This window comes from Phocoena sinus, chromosome 16 (assembly GCF_008692025.1).
Source record: "Phocoena sinus isolate mPhoSin1 chromosome 16, mPhoSin1.pri, whole genome shotgun sequence".
NCBI lineage: Eukaryota > Metazoa > Chordata > Mammalia > Artiodactyla > Phocoenidae > Phocoena > Phocoena sinus.
The window spans coordinates 14787622-14811765 of NC_045778.1; the positions used below are offsets into that span (position 1 = coordinate 14787622).

The following is a 24144-nucleotide window of genomic DNA, read 5'->3' on the forward strand; positions in this document are numbered from 1 at the left end:
GTGCCAAATGTTCTGTCTTCCCTAGTATTGTTATTCTGCACTTTATAAATTGCTTACTTCATTAAACACCTCAGTCACTGTGTCTCAGTCTCCACTTGGGTACTTGTTCTAATGCTGGCCTTTTAAATGAGCTGAAGGAAAACAAGGAACCCTTTTTGCTTTTGACTTTCCTTAAAGTTTCTCCTTTGCAGTCTCCTCATACTGTAGCTTAAATTAGGTGTCACTTGACGAAGTTTCACTGACAAAGTTTCCATGTCAGAATTACATCATACAGTGTGACAGCATTGCAGTAATTATCTGTTAGGAATACAATCCTATCTCATCTATTCAGCAAAACTTAGGGAAAATGATAGTGGCTTCAATAGCAGCATATGCAGACATTTAGAATCATCAAGAAAAAAAGTTTCATAAAGAACTCCCTTTTCCCTTTGTTAATTACACAATCGTGCCTTTCTTCTCCATTGTAAGGTTATATTTAGGTGACATTTATGCTTATGGAAAGATAAAATGGAGAAAGCAGACAAGGATTGGCTCATTTATTTTCTATTGTCTTTTGTATTTTCCCCAAGCTGACCAGAGCTATAAAAAAAAAGTCCTTAAGGAAGGGATATTGGGTCTTAAGGAATTAACCCGTTCATAGAATTTTAAAGGATTAACCAAAGCAAGTGTTATGCTACAATGACATTTTAGAAGTGTCTGATAACCTTTGGTGCAAATACCATTTTTTAAATTAACAACCTTTCATAGAGGAAGCAGAGGCTTGCCCCACTAATGTAGTTATTCATACTGACCTCAGGGCTCTGAAACCAAACAAGGGCCATACAACAGCCATATAAATGTTCCAAATTTAAATCTCAGGCAAGCATTCAAGGTAGATAACACTGACGAAATTTAGTTTCTTTCTTAGTTGTGGATAGGTGATTTTAAGAAAACATGTAAATTGCTTCTAAGAATAATGGCTAAATATTAATTCTAATTACTAATAGAGAACATAAATAAATCACATTCATACTTTTCTTGGGTTTTAGTTTATAGAAAATTGAATTTGTATTTTTGAATTTAACAATTGTTTCTAGCAATTTCTACTCACCTTTTACAAGATATTTCATGTTACACCTTAGAGGCGTATTTTCGGTAAGTCATTATTCTTGACCTGAGATTTTTCATAATCTAGAAATTTAATAGGTATAGTTCTGTAAGCAGCATGTGTTGTAGTTCATTCAATGGTTCGCATATAATAGTGTTGTTCACAATATACATTGAAAAAGGCAGTAGACAACTAGAATGAGCTAGAATAATGACAGAATGGAGCAGAAAACGAAGGCAGCAGATGCCTGTAGTTGTAGCCATCTTAGTGGATGAAGTACTGTGTGACACTTATTTTATTTATAGAGATGAAGATTCCCTTTTAAGCACCCAAGCCAGGAGCTCTCCAAATCTATTGTTTTGACAATGCAATTAGACCACAGATCCACAGACTTAAGAACTGTAAGGGAACCAGAATCTCCTTAAGGAATATATTTTTTCTTTGGCCTTAAGGACCCACCCAGAAACCTGGAAAACTGCTATGTCCTTTGCTTTTGTTACCTGAAAACTAGAAGAAGCAGTGAATACTTGCACACAAAGAACGCTATTGGATATTAGCAATGATGATGGTCAAAAAACTCATAGCAGATACCCTAAGTCATGGTTCTAACCAGGTATCTACTGCCAGGCATCTACTAAAATGAGATGATGCAGCTTTAACAATTATATATTCATTATTCCACATATGTTATCCAGTTCCTGTTGTGCTCTAGGCCTGTGCTAAGTTCTAGGGGTACACAGTGACAAGCAATGTTTCTTGTCCTCAAGGAATTTATTGTCAAATGAGAGGAGAGAGATGATTACGTAAGTAATTACAAAATAGGGTGGTTTCCAGTAACAAGTGAAATCTAAGAGGAAATCTAAAGGTTGTGAATGAGTTAGCCAGAAGTGCATTTTATATTTTTGGTGCAAGTGAAAGGAATTCCACTCAAAATAATTAATAAAAAAGTGGAGGGTGTACTATTAGATCACTAATTGGTAAATGCAGCAGATGAAAGCTGGACTAAAGCCAACTGGATCTAAGTAGTCAACAATGTTATTGAGTGTGTATGTAAATACATGTGGGTGTGTGTATGCATGCAAGTGGTTCAGTCTCTCATCTCTCCTAGACTTTTTTCATTTCTTTTTTCTGAAGGGCCTTGTTCCCTTCTACTGCAGACAGGCTTCCTTCAGCTGGTGGTAGACATGAAAGAGGCAGCTCCAGTTTAGAAACTCCAAAAGAAAGAGACATTCTTCCTCCCAGTATTATTGTCTGTGCTTGTGTCATGCATCCACTCTCAATTAGTCACTATGGCCAGAGGAGTAATGTTATTAGAAGACCCAAGTTGACTGTATTGAATGACAGAGGATGAATAGGTCCCCCAAAGCAGCAGGAAGAACTTTTGCAAAAGGGAATAGTGATTTTATCAAAAGAGTGAACTAAGCACACATGTACAACTCCTCTTCCGTCTAAAATCCTATAAAAGATCAAAATTTTCAAAATTCATAATGCTGTAGATAAGAGCTTTTATGACATCTAAAATTATAGATTACTGATTAGATGAAACTACAGCCCCATATGTACTGAGAAGATGCTACAGAGTTAATGCTGCATTTATTTAGGCATCCTCAGTTGATACAGAAATGGGAGAAGCTTTAGGGGGAAAATAATGAAAGCAAGTAGAGCAACTGCACCATTTAGTCCGTTTACCTTCTGCTGCTTACGTAGAGCACTGGGACTCCGTGATATTTGCTCCAAAGCTAAAGAAACTATTGTGGACATTGATGCCAAAGGGAAGGGCAGATTTACAGTGGACACTGATGTTCAGAAGGGACGGTGAATACACCCTGAATATAAGCTACTGACACACCTAACTACCATCATTCTTTACGGCTCCCCTACAGTCTCTAGAGGCAAGCTATGGCAAACAAACATCCACAGACAAATGAACCGGGATCATCTAATGTAAAGATAAATCAACAAGCAGTTGAGGAAAATAAAATCATAAGAGAGGGATTCCCTGGTGGTGCAGTGGTTGAAAATCCGCCTGCCAATGCAGGGAACACAGATTCGATCCCTGGTCTGGGAAGATCCCACATGCTGCAGAGCAACTAAGCCCATGCACCACAACTACTGAGCCTGCGCTCTAGAGCCTGTGTGCCGCAACTACTGAGCCCACGTGCCTAGAGCCTGTGCGCCACAACAAAAGAAGCCACCACAATGAGAAGCCTGCACACCCCAACAAAGAGTAGCCCCTGCTCACCGCAGCTAGAGAAAAGCCCATGAGCAGCAATGAAGAGCCAATGCAGCCAAAAATAAATAAAATAAATAAATTTATTAAAAAATAAATAATTTTTAGGGGGATTGGAACCAAGATGGCAGAGTACAAGGATGTGCTCTCACTCCCTCTTGCAAGAGCACCAGGATCACAACCAGCTGCTGGACAGTCATTGACAGGAAGACATTGGAACTCACCAAAAAAGATACCCCACGTCCAAGGACAAAGGAGAAGCCACAGTGAGACGGTAGGAGGGGCACAATCACAGTAAAATCAAGTCCCATAACTGCTGGGTGGGTGACTCACAGACTGGCGAACACTTATACCACAGAAGGTCACCCACTGGAGTGAAGGTTCTGAGCCCCACATCAGGCTTCCCAACCTGGGGGTCCAGCAATGGGAGGAGGAATTCCTAGAGAATCAGACTTTGAAGGCTACTGGGATTTGATTGCAGGACTTCAACAGAACTGGGGAAAACAGAGACTCCACTCTTGGAGGGCAGACACAAAGTAATGTGCACATCGGGACCCAGGGGAAGGAGCAGTGACCCCAGGGGAGACTGAAGCAGACCTACCTGCTAGTGTCGGAGGGTCTCCTGCGGAGGCGGGGTGGGGGGGTGGCTGTGGCTCACCATGGGGACAAGGACACTGGCAGCAGAAGTTCTGGGAAGTACTCCTTGGCGTGAGCCCTCCCAGAATCTGCCATTAGCCCCAGCAAAGAGCCCAGGTAGGCTCCAGTGTCGGGTTGCCTCAGGCCAAACAACCAACAGGGAGGGAACCCAACCACCCATCAGCAGTCAAGCAGATTAAAGTTTTACTGAGCTCCGCCCACCAGAGCAACAGCTCTACACACCACCAGTCGCTCCCATCAGGAAACTTGCATAAGCCTCTTAGATAACCTCATCTACCAGAGGGCAGACAGCAGAAGCAAGAAGAACTACAGTCCTGCAGCCTGTGGAACAAAAACCACATTCAAAGAAAGATAGACAAGATGAAAAGGCAGAGGGCTATGTACCAGATGAAGGAACAAGATAAAACCCCAGAAAAACAGCTAAATGAAGTGGAGATAGGCAACCTTCCAGAAAAAGAATTCAGAATAGTAATAGTGAAGATGATCCAGGACCTTGGGAAAAGAATGGAGGCAAAGATCAAGAAGATGGAAGAAATGTTTAACAAAGACCTAGAAGAATTAAAGAACAAACAAACAGAGATGAACAATACAATAACTGAAATGAAAACTATACTAGAAGGAATCAATAGCAGAATAACTGAGACAGAAGAACGGATAAGTGACCTGGAAGACAGAATGGTGGAATTCCCTGCTGCAGAACAGAATAAAGAAAAAAGAATGAAAAGAAATGAAGACAGCCTAAGAGACCTCTGGGACAATATTAAATGCAACAACGTTCACATTATACGGGTCCCAGAAGGAGAAGAGAGAGAGAAAGGACCAGAGAAAATATTTGAAGAGATTATACTCGAAAATTTCCCTAACATGGGAAAGGAAAAAGCCACCCAAGTGCAGGAAGTGCAGAGAGTCCCATACAGGAGAAACCCAAGGAGAAACACGCCAAGACACATAGTAATCAATTTGGCAAAAATTAAAGACAAAAAAATTATTAAAAGCAGCAAGGGAAAAACGACAAATAACATACAAGGGAACTCCCATAAGGTTAACAGCTGATTTCTCAGCAGAAACTCTATAAGCCAGAAGGGAGTGGCATGATATATTTAAAGTGATGAAAGAGAAGAACCAAGGTTACTCCACCCGGCAAGGATCTCATTCAGATTCAATGGAGAAATCAAAAGCTTTACCGACAAGCAAAAGCTAAGAGAATTCAGCACCACCAAACCAGCTCTACAACAAATGATAAAGGAACTTCTCTAAGTGGGAAACACAAGGGAAGAAAAGGACCTAGAAAAACAAACCCAAAACAATTAAGAAAATGGTAATAGGAACATACATATCGATAATTACCTTAAACTTGAATGGATTAAATGCTCTAACCAAAAGACACAGGCTTGCTGCATGGATACAAAAACAAGACCCATATATATGCTGTCTACAAGAGACCCACTTCAGACCTAGGGACACATTCAGACTGAAAGTGAGGGGATGGAAAAAGATATTCCGTGCAAATGGAAATCAAATGAAAGCTGGAGTAGCAATATTCATATCAGATAAAATAGACTTTAAAGTAAAGAATGTTACAAGAGACAAGGAAGGACACTACATAATGATCAGGGGATCAATCCAAGAAGAAGATATAACAATTATAAATGTATATGCACCCAACATAGGAGCACCTCAATACATAAGGCAACGGCTAACAGCTCTTAAAAGAGGAAATCGACAGTAACACAATAATACTGGGGAGCGTTAACACCTCACTTACACCAATGGACAGATCATCCAAAATGAAAATAAATAAGGAAACAAGCTTTAAATGACACAATAGACCAGATAGATTTAATTGATATTTATAGGACATTCCACCCAAAAACAGGAGATTACACTTTCTTCTCAAGTGCACACAGAACATTCTCCAGGATAGATCACATCTTGGGTCACAAATCAAGACTCAGTAAATTTAAGAAAATTGAAATCATATGAAGCATCTTTTCTGACCACAATGCTATGAGATTAGAAATGAATTACAGGGAAAGAAACGTAAAAAACACAAACACATGGAAGCTAAACAATACGTTACTAAATAACCAAGAGACCACTGAAGAAATCAAAGAGGAAATCAAAAAATACCTAGAGACAAATGACAATGAAAACAAGATGATCCAAAACCTATGGGATGCAGCAAAAGCAGTTCTAAAAGGAAAGTTTATAGCTATACAAGCCTACCTCAAGAAACAAGAAAAATCTCAAATAAATAATCTAACCTTACACCTAAAGGAACTAGAGAAAGGACAGTCAAAACCCAAAGTTAGCAGAAGGAAAGAAATCATAAAGATCAGAGCAGAAATAAATGAAATAGAAACAAAAAGAACAATAGCAAAGATCAATAGAACTAAAAGCTGGTTCTTTGAGAAGATAAAGAAAATTGATAAACCATTATCCAGACTCATCAAGAAAAAGAGGGAGAGGACTCAAATCAATAAAATTAGAAATGAAAAAGGAGAAGTTACAACAGACACCACAGAAATACATAGCATCCTAAGAGACTACTAGAGGCAACAGTGTGCCAATAAAATGGACAACCTGGAAGAAATAGACAAATTCTTAGAAAGGTATAACCTCCCAAGACTGAACCAGGAAGAAATAGAAAATATGAACAGAACAATCACAAGCAATGAAATTGAAACTGTGATTTAAAATCTTCCAACAGGGCTTCCCTGGTGGTGCAGTGGTTGAGAGTCCACCTGCTGATGCAGGGGACACGGGTTCGTGCCCCGGTCCAGGGGATCCAATATGCCGTGGAGCGGCTGGGCCCATGAGCCATGGCCACTGGGCCTGAGCGTCCGGAGCCTGTGCTCCGCAGCGGGAGAGGCCACAGCAGTGAGAGGCCCGCACACCGCAAACAAAAAAAAAATCTTCCAACAAACAAAAGTCCAGGACTAGATGGCTTCACAGGTGAATTCTATCAAACATTTACAGAAGAGCTAACAGCGATCCTTCTCAAATTCTTCCAAAAAATTGCAGAGGAAGGAACACTCCCAATCTCATTCTAGGAGGCCACCATCACCCTGATACCAAAACCAGACAAAGATACTACAAAAAAAGAAAATTACAGACCAATATCAGTGATGAATATAGATGCAAAAATCCTCAACAAAATACTAGCAAACAGAGTCTGACAACACATTAAAAGGATCATACACCATGACTAAGTGGGATTTATCCTAGGGATGCAAGGATTCTTAATATACGCAAATCAGTCAATGTGATATACCATGTTAACAATTGAAGAATAAAAACCATATGATCATCTCAATAGATGCAGAAAAACCTTTTGACAAAATTCAACACCCATGTATGATAAAAACTCTCCAGAAAGTGGGCATAGAGGGAACCTACCTCAACATAATAAAGGCCATGTACAACAAACCCACAGCAAACATCATTCTCAATGGTGAAAAAGTCAAAGCATTTCCTCTAAGATTGGGAACAAGACAAGGATGTCCACTCTCGCCACTATTATTCAACATAGTTTTGGAAGTCCAGCCACAGCAATCAGAGAAGAAAAAGAAATAAAAGTAGCACAAATTGGAAAAGAAGAAGTAAAACTGTCACAGTTTGCAGATGACATGATACTATACATAGAGAATCCTAAATATGCCACCAGAAAACTACTAGAGCTCATCAATGAATTTGATGAAGTTGCCCGATACACAATTAATGCACAGAAATCTCTTGCATTCCTATACACTAATGATGAAAAATCTGAAAGAGAAATTAAGGAAACACTCCCATTTACCATTGCAACATAAAGAATAAAATACCTAGGAATAAACCTACCTAGGGTGACAAAAGACCTGTATGCAGAAAACTATAAGACACTGATAAAAGAAATTAAAGATGATACCAACAGATGGAGCGATATACCATGTTCTTGGACTGGAAGAATCAATATTGTGAAAATGACTATACTACCCAAAGCAATCAACAGATTCAATGCAATCGCTATCAAATTACCAATGGCCTTTTTTTACTGAACTAGAACAAAAAATCTTCAAATTTGTATGGAGAGACAAAAGACCCAGAATAGCCAAAGCAGTCTTGAGGGGAAAAAATGGAGCAGGAGGAATCAGACTCCCTGACTTCAGACTATACTACAAAGCTACAGTAATCAAGACAGTATGGTACTGGCACAAAAACAGAAACATAGATCAATGGAACAAGATAGAAAGCCCAGCAATAAACCCACGCACCTATGGTCAACTAATCTATGAAAAAGGAGGCAAGGATATACAATGGAGAAAAGGCAGTCTCTTCAATAAGTGGTGCTGGGAAAACTGGACAGCTACATGTAAAAGAATGAAATTAGAGCACTCCCTAACACCATACACAAAAATAAAGTCAAAATGCATTAGAGACCTAAACGTAAGACTGGACACTATAAAACTCTTAGAGGAAAACATAGGAAGAACACTTTTTGACATAAATCACAGCAAGATATTTTTTGATCCACCTCCTAGAGTAATGGAAATAAAAACAAAAATAAACAAATGGTACCTAATGAAACTTCAAAGCTTTTGCACAGCAAAGGAAACAAGACAAAATGACAACGCTCAGAATGGGAGAAAATATTTGCAAACAAATCAATGGACAAAGGATTAGTCTCCAAAATATATAAACAGCTCATGCAGCTCAATATTAAAAAAACAAACAACCCAGTCCAGAAATGGCAGAAGACCTAAATAGACATTTCTCCAAAGGAGACATACAGATGGCCAGGAAGCACATGAAAAGCCACTCAACATCACTAATTATTAGAGAAATGCAAGTGAACACTACAGTGAGGTATCACCTCACACCAGTCAGAATGGGCATCATCAGAAAATCTACAAACAACAAATGCTTGAGAGGGGGTGGAGAAAAGGGAACCCTCTTGCACTGTTGGTGGGAATGTAAATTGATACAGCCACTATGGAGAACAGTATGGAGGTTCCTTAAATATCTATAAATAGAATTACCATATGATCCAGCAATCCCACTACTGGGCATATACCTAGAGAAAACCATAATTCAAAAAAACACATGCACCCCAACGTTCATTGCAGCACTATTTACAATAGCCAAATCATGGAAGCAGCCTAAATGTCCATCGACAGACGAATGGATAAAGAAGAGGTGGTACACATATACAATGGAATATTACTCAGCCATAAAAGGGAACGAAATTGGGTCATTTGTAGAGACGTGGATCAATCTAGAGACTGACATACAGAGTGAAGTAAGTCAGAAAGAGAAAAACAAATGTCATATATTAACGCACATATGTGGAACCTAGAAATATGGTACAGATGAACTCGTTTGCAGGGCAGAAATTGAGACACAGATGTAGAGAACAAATGTATGGACACCAAGGAGAGAAAGCAGTGGGGTGGTGGGGGTCATGGTGTGATGAATTGGGCGATTGGGATTGAATACATGTATACACCGATGTGTATAAAATTAATGACTAATAAGAACCTGCTGTATAAAAAAATAAATATTATTCAAGTCATCCAATGAAAAATAAATAAATAATTTTTAAAACTTTGAAAAACAATCATAAGAAAGGTGTGAAACTCTATGGACAGTTCAAACAATGGCTAAGGAACAGAGTTGACAGAGCAAATGGTAGAAGGCCTAAACTCTGACTAATATCCTCAGAAAAGTTTGAAGGTTTATTGTTTTCTTGATAAATGAACTGACAGAGATCTTGTTTATTAAAAATGAGATTTGAAAACTTTTACTAAAATATCAATTTTATGTTGATAGGCTTGAAAATCTAGAAAAAAACAGTATTCAGGGAAGTGTAAATTTTACTTGAGAAACTATAAGTTTACTTGAGAGAGTGTAGAAAACCTTAATAGAATGATAACCATATAAGATATTGAAAGATCTACATGTAAAAATGGCATCAGATGTGGAAGGCTTTACAGGCTAGTTCTACCAAAATTTCGAGGAGTAGATAATTCCCTTTTATATAAATGATTATAAAGCATAGAGATGGAAAGCTTTCAACTCCTCCTCTGAAGTTAGTATAATCCTGAGAAAGCTTTAAATCTACTCTGTAAATTGATAATTATAAGCAAAAATGGAAAAGAATAATACAATTCATAGGCAACCTGAGTTATGAAAATAGATGCAATAATCTTAAATAAAATATTAGGAAATGAAATATAGCAAAGGATCGGATGTTCAAATAGTGTTTATTCCAGATATGGAAGGATGGTTTAACACTGGGTTATCTATTAATATAATTCAGTACATTATCAGATTAGGGGAAGAAAAAACCAAGTGATCATCTCAATAAATATGGTCAAGCATTTGATAAACATCCATTTCTCATTTTAAAAAGACTCTAGTTAGTCAGTAATATAGAATTATACTCTTAACTCATAGAATATACCAAAAATTAAAATCTCACTAAAATATCTTAATGAAAACATTAAAATACCCACAAGGAACAAGACAAGCCTGATTACTTTTACCCAACATTGGATTTTTAGTTCCTAGCCAATGTGATAAAACAAAAAAGAAGTCAAAAGTAGAAGAAAAAGAAAGGTATTGAAAAACAAGATACAAAGCTGCCATTGTTTGCAGGTGGTATGATAAGAAACCAACATGAAGAAAATATTGCCCTGTATTTTAGTATTAACCTGTTAGAAAAGGATTACATTGGTAATAATGAAAATTATAAAATGTTTAGGAATGAATCTAACAAAATGTGCAAGAATAATGCAAAGAAAATTAAGCAGTTTTAGTAAAAATTAAAAATTTTAAATCATGAATAAATGGAGAGCAAATTTGTTCCCAATTGAGGAGACTCAATTTTATGAGGATGTCATGTCACTGTAATCGGTAAACTCAGTATAATCACAATCAAAATGCCATGATTTTTGTAGCATTTGACCAAGTAGTTCTTTAAAACAAATTTTTTTATTGCAGAACGTTTCAATCATATACAAAGTAGAAGGAATACTATTAACTCTCATATATCCATTATCTAGCTTCAACAGTTATGAACTTATATCGATAATTGTTAAATATTTTAATGTATGACTCTAAAATATATTGAATTAAAGTAACTCTATAAGATCATCAAATACACAGTCAGTGTTCAAAAGCCCCTGATTATAACTGGTTTGTGTCTGTGTTTTGGTTTATTTATATACTTGTTTGTTTGTATGTTTTAGTAGCATCCAAATAAGATACCTACATTGCAATTAGATTAAGTTATTTTTAATTTATAGGTTCATTATTTGTATTTTTTTCTATTTCCTTGCACTTTATTTGTTGAAGACGCCAGATCTTCTATGCTATAGAATTTCCCACAGTCTTGTTTGCTAATTGCATTTCTGTGGTATCCTTAAGATGTCCCTGTATCTTCCATATTTCCAGTACATGGGTAGTTAATGTTGGAAGACTGACTAGATTTCAGTTCAAATGTTTAGCAAGAATGATTTGTAGGTGGTTTTGTACAATTTTATTAGGAGGTAATGTCTGGTTTTCTCTCTTTTTCTCTCTCTCTCTTTTTATACTTTGTCATTCATTTTTCATTCATGAGCTGGATATTCCTATAAGCAGAAACTTACACTATTCAATTATTTGATTAAAGTGAGATACATGTTATATAGAAAAGACAGGATAAGTTCTTGATTCTCCTCCTTTCTCTAATAGTTTTCAAAATAATAAGTTGGGTTTTCAGTATCCTCTAAAAGTGATTGTGGTAGACTGAATAATGTTCCTTCTAAGAGGAGAAGGGAGAAGGGAGAGTCAGAATCAGTTAAAAGGAGAGAGATTTGAAGATGGAGGAAGAGGCAAAGAGCCAAGGAATTCAGATGCCCTCTAGGAGCTGGATAAGGCAAGGAAACAGATTCTCTACAGATTCTTCAGTAGAGCCTCTAGAATGAATGCATCCCTGTCAACACATTAAGTTGAGGACTTCTGACTCCCAGAACTATAAAATAAATATGCACTGATTTAAGCCACTGTTTGTGGTAATTCGCTATAGCAGGAATAGGAAACTAAAACAGATTTTATTGTGTTTTGTTTTGTTGTGTTTTGATCCATTTTAATCACTATTCTTAATGCTCAATTTGACTCATTTTGACCAGTGATCCCATTGGTTTATTTGCCAATTCCTGTCAGAATATCACCCTGCTTTAATTACCATACTATTATAGAATTTCTTGATATCTGCTATGGCAATGCGTTCTTACTGATCTCCTTCTTCAGTGTTTGGCTGATTATATAGTTCATACTAAAATGCTGTAAAAGAAATGAAGAATATCTTTGATGGGCTTATTAGTAGACTGGAAACAGCTGAGGAAAGAATCTCTGAGCTAGAGGATATTATCAAAAGAATACTCAAACCAAAAACCACAGAGAACAAACACTGAAAAAGAAAAAAAACAGAATAGACTATCCAAGGTCTGTGGGACAACTACAAAAGGTATAACATACATACAGTGGGAATACCAGAGTAGAAGGAGAGAAAGGAACAGAGGAAATATTTGAAATGATAATGAATTTAAAATTTCCCAAATTAATTTTCTTACATCCTGGGAGCCCAGAGAACACCAAAGATAATAAATGCCAAAAAAAATTACAACTAGGCATATCATTTTTTAATTATATAAAATCAAAGATAAAGAAAAATCCTGAAAGAAGTTAGGAGGGCAAAACAAACTCAACCCAAAGAGGAAACAATATAAGAATTATTCCAACTTCTTCTGTAAAACCATACAAGCAAGAAATGTGTGGAGGGAAATGTTAAGTGTTGAGAGAAAAAAAACTACCAACCTAGAATTCCGTACCCTGTGAAATTATCCTTCAAAGGTGAAAGAGAAAGACTTTCTCAAACAAACAAAACTTGAGGGAATTTATTGCCAGTAGACCTCCCTTGCAAGAGATGTTAAAAGAAGTTGTTTAGAGAGAGGTAAAATAATACAGGTCAGAAACTTGGGTCTGCATAAAGTAAGGAAGTGCATCAAAGAGGGAATAAGTGAAGGTAAAATAAAAACTTTTGTTTTTCTTATTATTAATTTATCTAACAGAGAAGTTAGTTTAAATAATAACAATAATGTATTTGATTATATATATATATATGCTTATCGACAAGTGACATAAATTTCATCACTGATACAAGGGACAACAGGGAGAAAATAGGTTTATTTTGTCATTATAAGGTCCTCACACTACCCATGAAACAGTATAGTGTTATTTGAAATTGGACTTGGATTAGCTATAAACGGATATTGCTCTAGAGAAGGCACTGAAAGAGTAGCTATATATGTGATATGGTAAGAAATGGAAAGAAAAATTACAACCAGAAAGGCAGGAAAAGAGTGGAAGACAAAAATAGGAACAAAGAACAAAGGCAACAAATGGAAAACAGAAACAAATATGGTACATATTAATCCAACTATATCAATAATCACTTTTAATGTCAGTGGTCTAAATGATCAATAAAAAGATTGTCTTAAAAACCATATGATCATCTCAATAGATGCAGAAAACCCTTTTGACAAAATTCAACACCCATTTATGGTGTTGAATATAATTTTATGTTATAAAAGCTCTCCAGAAAGTGGGCATAGAGGGAACCTACCTCAACATAATAAAGGCCGTATACAACAAACCCACAACAAACATCATTCTCAATGGTGAAAAATTGAAAGCATTTCCTCTAGGATCGGGAACAAGACAAGGATGTCCACTCTCGCCACTATTATTCAACATAGTTTTGGAAGTCCTAGCCACAGCAATCAGAGAAGAAAAAAGAAATAAAAGTAGCACAAATTGGAAAAGAAGAAGTAAAACTGTCACTGCAGATGACATGATACTATACATAGAGAATCCTAAGGATGCCACCAGAAAACTACTAGAGCTCATCAATGAATTCAGTAAAGTTTCAAGATACAAAATTAATACACAGAAATCTGTTGCATTTCTATACACTAACAACAAAATATCAGAAAGAGAAATTAAAGAAACAATCCCATTTACCATCACATCAAAAAGAATAAAATACCTAGGACTAAACCTGTGTAAGGAGACAAAAGACCTGTACTCTGAAAACTATAAGACGCTGATGAAAGAAATCGAAGATAACACAAACAGATGGAAAGATATACCATGTTCTTGGACTGGAAGAATCAATATTGTCAAGATGACTATACTACCCAAGGCAATCTACAGATTCAGTTCAATCCCTATCAAGTTACCTATGGCATTTTTCACAGAACTAGAACAAAAAATACTAAAATTTATATAGAAACACAAACGATCACAAGTAGCCAAAGCAATCCTGAGAAAGAAAAATGGAGGTGGAGGAATCAGACTCCCTGACTTCAGACTATACTGCAAAGCTACAGACATCAAAACAGTATGGTACTGGCACAAAGTCAGAAATATAAATCAATGGAACAGGATAGAAAGTGCAGAAATAAACTCATGTACCTATGGTCAATTAGTCTATGACAAAGGAGGCAAGATTATCCAATGGAGGAAAGACAGTCTCTTCAATAAATGGTGCTGGGAAAACTGGACAGCTACATGTAAAAACGGAAATTAGAACATTCTTTAACACCATACACAAAAATAAACTCAAAATGGATTAAAGATCGAAATGTAAGCCCAGATACTATAAAACTCTTAGAGGAAAACATAGGCAGAACATCTTTGACATAAATCACAGCAATATCTTTTTCAATCCATCTCCTAGAGTAACGGAAATGAAAAGAAAAATAAACAAATGGGACCTAATTAAGCTCAAAAGATCTTGCACAGCAAAGGAAACCATAAACGAAACGAAAAGACAACCTGCAGAATGGGAGAAAATATTTGCAAACAATGCAACCGACAAGGAATTAGTCTCCAAAATTTACAAACAGCTCATGTGGCTCAATATCAGAAAAACCAACAATGCAATCAAAAAATGGGCAGGAGACCTAAAAAGACATTTCTCCAAAGAAGACATACAGATGGCCAAGAGGCAAATGAAAAGATGCTCACATTGCTATTATTAGAGAAATGCAAATCTAAACTACAGTGAGATATCATCCCACACCAGTGAGAATGGTCATCATCAAAAATCTACAAACAGTAAGTGCTGGATAGGGTGTGGAGAAAAGGGAATCCGCATACACTGTTGGTGGGAATGTAAATTGGTATAGCCACCAAGGAGAACAGTATGGAGGTTCCTTAAGAAACTAAAAAATAGAGCTACCATATGATCCAGCAATCCCACTCCTGGGCATATATCCAGAGAAAAACATGGTTCAAAAGGATAGATGCACCTCAGTGTTCATTGCGGCACTGTTTACTATAGCCAAGACATGGAATCATCCGACGTGTCCATTGACAGGTGAATGGATAAAGATGTGGTACACATATACAATGGCCTAATACTCAGCCATTAAAAAGAACGAAATAATGCCATTTGCAGCAACATGGATGGACCTGGAGATTATCATGCTAAAAGAAGTAAGTCAGAAAGAGAAAGACAAATAACATGTGATATCACATGTGGAATCTAAAATATGACACAAATGAACTTATCTACAGAACAGAAACACACAGACATAAAGAATAGACTTGTGATTGCCAAGGGGGAATGGGATGTGGGAGGGAAGGATTGGGAGTTTGGGATTAGCAGATCCAAACTATTGGGTTGGCCAAAAAGTTCACTCAGGTTTTTCTGTAAAAGGTTATGGAAGAACCCAAGCGAACTTTTTGGCCAACCCAATATTATAGAGAAATGGATAAACGACAGGGTCCTACTGTATATCACAGGGAACTATATTCAATATCCTGTGATAAACCATAATGGAAAAGAATATGAAAAAGAATGTATATATATATTTATAACTAAATTACTTCACTGTACAGTAGAAATTAGCACATTGTAAATCATCTATACTTCAGTAAAATGAATTTAAAATTTTTATGTGGTTTAAAATACACAGAGAATTAAAATAAACAATGATAATACCTTATAAATTGAAAGGAAGGTAAGGTAAATGGGTTAATGTATTTTGTTTCTGTCATTTTTTTGAGAAAAGTAAAAGTACTGATTTATAAACATTTAATAAGTTAAGGATGTATATTGTAATCTCTAGGGTAAGCATTGCATAAATAATAAATGCTAAGCTAGTAGAGGAGGAAAATGGAATAATAAAATCCATTGGTTTCAAGTGCTAAATTTAAATTTTCTCATGTAAAAACATGAGAAAAATATGGAGGAAATTTTTTTAAATTTTGAGATTAAATTTAGTCGTATGATTGGCTGCCTAAATTTTTCTAACGGCTTAATAAAGATACTATGAAGAAAAATGTTTTTAAAAAGGAACTTGGAGGGACTTTCCTGGTGGTCCAGTGGTTAACAATCTGCTTCCCAACACAGGGGACTCGGGTTCGATCCCTGGTCAGGGAACTAAGGTCCCACATGCTGTGGGGAAGCTAAGCCCACGCACCACAACTAGAGAGAAGCCCACGCGCCTCAATGAAGAGCCCGTGCGTTGCAATGAAAGGTCCCACATGCTGCAGGTAAGACCCAACACAGCCAAATAAATAAATATTAAAAAAAAAAATAAAAAGGATCTTGGGGGACACCCCTGGTGGTGCAGTGGTTAAGAATCCGCCTGCCAATGCTGGGGACACGGGTTCAAGCCCTGGTCTGGGAAGATCCCACATGCTGCGGACCAACTAAGCCCGTGGGCCACAACTACTGAGCCTGTGCTCTAGAGCCCACGAGCCACAACTACTAAGCCTGCGTGCCACAACTACTGAAGCCCGTGAGCCTAGAGCCCGTGCTCCGCAACAAGGGAAGGACCCGCAATGAGAAGCTGATGCACCACAGTGAAGAGTATCCCATACTCGCTGCAACTAGAGAAAGCCCGCACACAGCAACGAAGACCCAATGCAGCCATAAATAAATTTATTTAAAAAAAACAGAACTTGGAGACGATTTTTGCAAACTAACATATAAAGGTCAAAATTATTTTATGTACAAATAGTTCTTAGAGAATAAGTAAGAGACAAACAAGACAACAGAAACATGGCAAAGAATTTGAACAGACCGTAAATATTACAGATGAACAGAAATAAAGATAATTAACCTTACTATTTATCAAGGAATTACAGAAAAGAAAAGCTATTTTTCAACTATAGTATTGGCTCATAACAAAAAGATTGATTAACTGCCAATATTAATGAAGATGCGAGAAAACACAACTCTATGGCGAGAGGTTGATGAGAAGTTAAATTTATAAAGCCATTTTGGAGAGCAGATTAGCAAAATCAAATGGGAATATCCTTTGTCTCCCCAAATCTACTTATATGAATCATCTGTTTGGACATACTCGTATTATATAAAGCTTTTTATTCATGGATATTCATTAAAGCACGGTTTATAACAGCTAATAACTTCAGAAAGTGAATAAGAAGGGGAATGGTTAAATAAAATGAAGTATAATCACACTATAGAAAACTATCCAGTCTTTAGAAGGAATCCAACAGATCCTGATGTATGGTTATCTTAAGATCTCAAACATGTTTAGTGAAAAAAGTATAGAAGTAGAACAATATGAATAGTGTTTCCATTTATTTTTAAATGCAGATAAACATGAAAATAAATAGACATGCATATGCATTTAAATGATAGGAAAGGGCTTCCCTGGTGGCGCAGTGGTTGAGAATCTGCCTGCCAATGCAGGGGACACAGGTTCGATCCCTGGTCTGGGAAGATCCCACATGCTGCAGAGCACCTAAGCTTGTGTGCCACAACTACTGAGCCTGCACTGTAGAGCCCGCTAGCCACAACTAGTGAGCCCACATGCTACAACTACTGAAGCCTGCATGTCTAGACCCTGTGCTCCACAACAAGAGAAGCCACCACAATGAGAAACCACACACTGCACTGAAGAGTAGCCCCTGCTAACCACAACTAGAGAAAGCCCGTGTGCAGCAACAAGGACCCAATGCAGCCAAAAATAAATAAATTAAATAAATAATTTTTTTAAAGTAAATGATAGTAAAGACTCAAAGGGCTAGAAGGATTTGAACTAATCTTTAACATGAGATACCTTTGGGCAAGTGAGTGAAAAAGTAGGAGTTGGATAGGATATGAAGATGGACATTTTATTCTGTATATTTCAGATTTATGTTAATCTTCTACAGTGTGGATGTCTTCATCCACATTGCATTACTTGTACAATAATATAATTGTTCCCTAGTTCATTCCTGAGAAGTCGTGAGGCACATTTTGTAAATTAAGTGCAGGCATATAAACATGCTTCCATACTAATATATTGACAGATAGAGAGTTATCATCTGGGTGTTTACAAAATTAAAGACTGAATAGAAAAAAAGTAGGTGAACTCTCGATCCATAAAATTGCTTTACGAATGTGTTTCTGCCATATTTTAATTTTAAGTATAAACTTGGTTTAGCTGAAAAGTCATTTATAGATTAAAAATCTGGTATTGTGCTATAACATCCCAAATTTTCCCTAAGAAAATAAAATTGATATCATGAATTATGTATAAATAGCACATTTAAAAAATATTTATTCAGTTTAATTTCACCAAAGTGACAACACATCAAATCTTGGATCACTTGTACTTTCAAAGGTTATATTATATATAGGTATTTAAACAGACACACACATATACATATTTGTGTTTGAATATAAAAAACTTCATAAGAGTAAGTCTGCTTTAATAGTTTTCCTAATTTAAAAATGTAATAGATGTAATTTTATCTCTAACTGTTTAGGCCAAAATACTTAATGTTTTAGACTTTTACCTTATAACATGGACATTTTCATACAATCCCCTTTTGCACAACTCCAGGGGGCACCGTTCACATCGTGGTCTGTGTGATTAATGGAGTTGTGCATTACACAGCTGGCACAGCCATTGGTGGAGTCCCTGTTTTCACAAGGGGTACTGTAGCAGAATCTGATTATTATAGATATGGCATACTTAGAAAGATATTTAAAGAGAATGATAAATATACCTAAGTGGTTACCTTGCCTAGAGTCATATTTTGGCAGCCTTTCATAACCCAAAATAATACCACTTAATGTCAGCAAATGTAGAAAATTCAAACGTCTCTAAAAATCAGTGAATGTCAATTGTATATAATTCTATGTTCTGAACACTTATTCCTAAAGCAAAAACAAAATAAAGAAAACACTTTTTTCTTCATTATTTCAAAACCCACACAGATTATGGGTGTTAATGATACTGTACTTTAAAAATGTTAGCTTTTGGGGGGAAAGATAACCAGATAGAAATATAAATGTTATTTTCTTTCTTTAAACTATAAAGTTATGGTGTCCTGAATAAACAAAATATGAGGCTTATGTAAACACTCACCCTCTGAAGGAAAAAAAAAAGCAAAAACAACATTTGTGTGTCTGATCGTATTTTGGAACGGAGTAAGTCAACTGAAGCATAGCTATAAAGATATTTTTCTCTTTAGTTTACCCTTGAGATGTACCTATCAAAATAATCTAAACTTATCCAGATGATGTTTTTAATCTTGAGAAAGGCTTTTTTTGTTGTTGTTGGATGATCCTATTAGCAAACTGCTAGAAGGGAAAATCATACAGGACATAATTTGTAGTTTGACCTGCTCACATTGGGTGTTGCTAAAGAAAATCAATCAGAAATTGTTGTGTTAAAATAACTCTATCTGCTCTGCCTGGCATGTGTGCCTGACTTTAGAATCTATCATTTAAAGCAAATGGTTGTTGCTTGAGTATACAATTTATCAGACTTCTAGTCCTCTTTCTCCAAAGCACAGAAAAATAATCATCCCTCCCTAAATATAAATCTTTTAAGAGAAATTCAAGGAATCTGTCTCTAGTAAAATAATTGATAAACGGCAGGAGCATAATTTAAAGATGGTTTCCATCACAGATCACATGGCACCTAAACTCTTAAACCTGTCACTCAAGTCTTTCCATCTGTTGGCCCACTAACATTAATCTCAGTTCCTCTGTGACCAGTTCTCTGATTGAGCTAGGTTGGTCTTTTCATACAGGTTTTCTACTTACTTTTGCCTTGAAGTAAGCTTTTCCTGCTGCCTAAAATGATCTTCAACATTTTTTCTGCCAACCCAAATCTATTATTCCCTCATAGCTGTTTGAGGGACACGTCTTTTAAAGAATGAAGAGAAAAGAAGGAAGGGAGGGGAACACCATAGACAAAAATCAAACACACTCTAAAAATAAAATTTACAGCATGAGTGGAAGAAAGGCATAAGACTGTTAATATTGTATGTAATGATTTCTTACAAAGCAATGAGAAAAAGGTAACCACACTAATGGAAAAAATAGCAAAGCATATTTAGAAGAGAAAAAATATATATAGCCAATAAACTTATACAGATTTCACCCTTTGTAGAACTGAAAGAAATGCAAATTAAACAAAAATTATCGGATTCTCAAAAATTAAAATGATAACACCTTGTCTTAAGAGTGTGGTAAACTGGCACTCACATATGCTGATGGTAAGAGTGTAAATTTGTAAACTTTCCAGAGAGCACTTTGGCAAGGTATATCAAATTTTAAAATATGTTTACCTTTTGAGCCAACAGTTATACTTCTTTGAGTTTATTCCAAGAAGATAACCAGAAGATGGACAGCACTATCAGTGCAGGGGTTTTTTTTATGATAGAAAAAAAAAAAAAACCCTCAAACTGTGAAATACCTAAAGGTCTATTAGAAGGAAGTGTTCAAAATTTGTGGTGTCTCTATATAATATAACTGTGTAATCATTAAAAGTACTCATGCAGTATTATACTCATGATGGAAAATTATTCACACTATGTTAAGGAAATGAAAAAAACAGGATACTAAATGTGTCTATTGTGATTGCAATTTATAATTTTATATCCATATCTATGTAGGTATATATAGACAACAGATCCTGAAGGACATACATCAAATTGTTAGCAGTAGTCATTTGATGTTGATAGTGTACCAGATAATCTTTGTTTGCCCTTTACACTTGTCTATATGTCCTGAATTTATTTTTTACAATCAGCATGTATTATAATACGCAGCTGTTTTCTAACAGTAAAGACTTAAATTAGCAAAGTTTTCTTCCATTTCCCTTTATTTTCCTTATTCAGCATTATTTCTTTTTTCTTGCTTATTTAACTTTAAAAGATTGCATAACATTATGAAAATGGCTGTTCTGTTTGGAAGAGATGCATTTCATGTTTATGTAATTAGGCAGTGTTCTTTTTCCCTAAAGCAAAAGGTTCTACTGCAAATGAAGATTTAATTGTTACATAGGATGAGCATCTTATTATTCGTGAGTTATATAAATCACCAAAATGTCCAAGGTGATCACAATAAGACCTAGAAAACAAAGACTCTAGCTATAGGGATTTACTCTATAATTTAAGATACTTACCTAGCCAATAGATGGCAAGAAGTGAGGGGATGAATGGAGTCTAAGAAAAATCAATATGTCTCTATTCTGTGATTACATACTTAGCAGAACCCATTAAAAATCCAAGCTTCTGGTTTAAAGAAAAAGTCATCTTTTCAATCTTCTCTAAGATGTGCAGACATGTCTAAAATAGACTATATAAGGTTCAGTAATGCACATTTGGAAAGGGACATATTCAAATCAGAATGCGTTCAGAGCAAAATAACTTGGATTTTCTAGGACCAGAGGTCTCTGAAGAAGAAAAAACTCAGAGAAGATATAATAGCTGTCTTCAAATCTAGCAGTCTGACAGGATTAAAAAAAAAAAAAAAAAAGATGTGTCTTGTCTGCATAACTTCCAGATGCAGACAAAAGACCATTGGCTAGCTCTTCTGGGGGAAGGTCTTGTGTCGGTATATGCAGTCACTTTCTCAATAATGAATGACATACCCAGAAATGGAAGGGATAAGGTGTGGGAGCACAGGGCCCATGTCTTCCTCACTTTTTTTTTTTTTTTTTTGCGGTACGCGGGCCTCTCCCGTTGCGGAGCACAGGCTCCGGACATGCAGGCTCAGCGGCCATGGCTCACGGGCCCAGCCGCTCAGCGGCATGTGGGATCTTCCCAGACCGGGGCACGAACCCGTGTCCCCTGCATCGGCAGGCGGACTCCCAACCACTGTGCCACCAGGGAAGCCCTTCCTCACTTTTATACTACCAATTTTAGCGCAGGTCCTGGCAAACAAAAGGCACTTAATAAATTTTATTGAGAGGTAATAAATTATATCTTCATTAAATATATCCTAAATTTAACTATATGATTTTTGAAAGATATTTTGTAAAGTTGTTTAAAGTATTAAATGTGAGATTGAGCCAGATCATCTATGGGTATGTGACCATCTATCCTAGATTTTTCTAGGACAATTCGAATTTAAACTATTTTGTCCTATTCTTCCCTTAAGTATACTTCTAAATATTCTTCTTGGTGGTAAGTCCCAAATTTATGATAAGCCTGTCTTGTTCTGGGTAGCATATCTAATAGAATGACAAAATAGATTCCATTCTACAGACTGAAAATCATGTTGGACTGCTACAGTTGATGTGGATAGAAAACTGCAGTTGTTTATAACTAGGAAGTCATTTACTATAAATATAGAGCTAGCCCTATCTTGGTGAATGCAGACCTAACTGTTAATAAATTTATGTAATCAAATGTAAGTCAACCAAGACTGTAAGATGATATATTTTTATCGATTATTTTCTTAAAAAGAAGATTTTGGTCACAGTTCTATAATATTGGGCCACATGGCAACGTTTTCTGAGTGTTCAAGTTTGATTACAAGGCCAGCCTTAAGGCTTGATGAGTGTTTGACAGATGGCTGAGAATATGCAAGTAAGTATGCATTGTGCAGAAAAGCATGCAAGTGAAGAGTCAATCAAGAGAGAATAAACATGCTTAGAAAGAGGCCACCTTATTGGTATTCTGACTACAGAATCAAGCAACTTGCTATGCAAATTGTGCAGCTGCAGCAGCACCGCTGACACTATAGGAGCGAAGAGGGGAAAAACCAAAGTTTTCTGTGCAAACTGGCTCTGTGCTTGGTCAAGGAAATAATATAAGGGTAGATGAGGTAGAGTGGGCTTTTTGTTTTCTGTGTTTTTTTAGTTGCTTATTTCTTCTCTTTGCTTGAAGCACTAATGACCACAGCAAACATGGCAAGTTTAGGTGATGAATATGGAGTTTCATACCTCCCAGAGCTTGGCTTTTGGACTAATAAGAATTATTTTGGGGCAGCAACCTACTTTCCTTTACTTCAGGATTTGCATGCCCAGTACACACAGGATCATATAAATGTGCCAGTGCTTGTGGGCAGATACACACACACACACACACACACACACACACACACACACACACACTTTAAAAGGAGGAAGAACCAACAGTAGACTCTCCATTATTCAGAGAATGTTTTTCTGCCCTTATTCAATACACAGTAGCTTAAATAATTAGGCTTTCAGCTAAAGAGATCAAGTATTTTAAATGGGAAAAAAATGACACATGCAGCTAGCAAGTGAATACAGATAATTGTGCTCCACTTAAACAATGAAAATCTGACTTAAATTATCTTTTCCTTAACAAAAAGCAAAATATATTAAATAAATATCACATATTAATATTTATAATCTGGAACAACTCCCATTTCTTCTGTGAAGCCATCCCTGACTTCCATAGGCCATAATGAATTCTCCCTCCTGTAAACCACTGTTGGGATTTGACACTGAGGCGTCGTGCCTTGAAATGTTGGTATATATGTCATCTGACTGTAGCTGGGTTGCCTTGAGGCCTGCCTGTGCCTTTTGACACACACTCATACCCACGCATACATACACACAAACTCGCAGTTGATTCCTAGGAGCTTGAGGGAAATGGTGACTCTGTATCTTTAGCTTTCTTTAAAAGGTCAGCCCCGACATTATCCGTAAGGCGTCACAAAGAGCTCAGTATATTCCTGTGTCCCTCCAAGTTTCCGCTGTTGCTTTTAAAACTACGTGCACAGGGAATTCACTCGCGGTCCAGTGGTTAGGACTCCGCGCTTCCAGTGCAGAGGGCACGGGTTCGATCCCTGGTCGGGGAACTAAGATCCCGCATGCTGCACGGTGAGGGCACAGATTCTTTAAATCTTTTC

General features: G+C 36.5%; 1 protein-coding gene across 7 annotated transcripts in view; it reads left to right on the plus strand.

The window, feature by feature from the left end:
* Positions 1-24144, plus strand: part of CABCOCO1 (ciliary associated calcium binding coiled-coil 1) — a 133458-nt gene that overhangs the window by 39951 nt on the left and 69363 nt on the right. The window contains exon 6 of one of the 7 annotated variants that reach the window (XM_032608495.1): positions 16417-16550. The exons of the other annotated variants lie outside the window; for them this stretch is intronic. Within the exon in view, the coding sequence (XP_032464386.1) occupies positions 16417-16476 (60 nt within the window). The 3' untranslated portion in view covers positions 16477-16550. Of the gene's footprint in view, positions 1-16416; positions 16551-24144 lie in introns of those variants that run through there. 7 annotated transcript variants of the gene reach the window in all.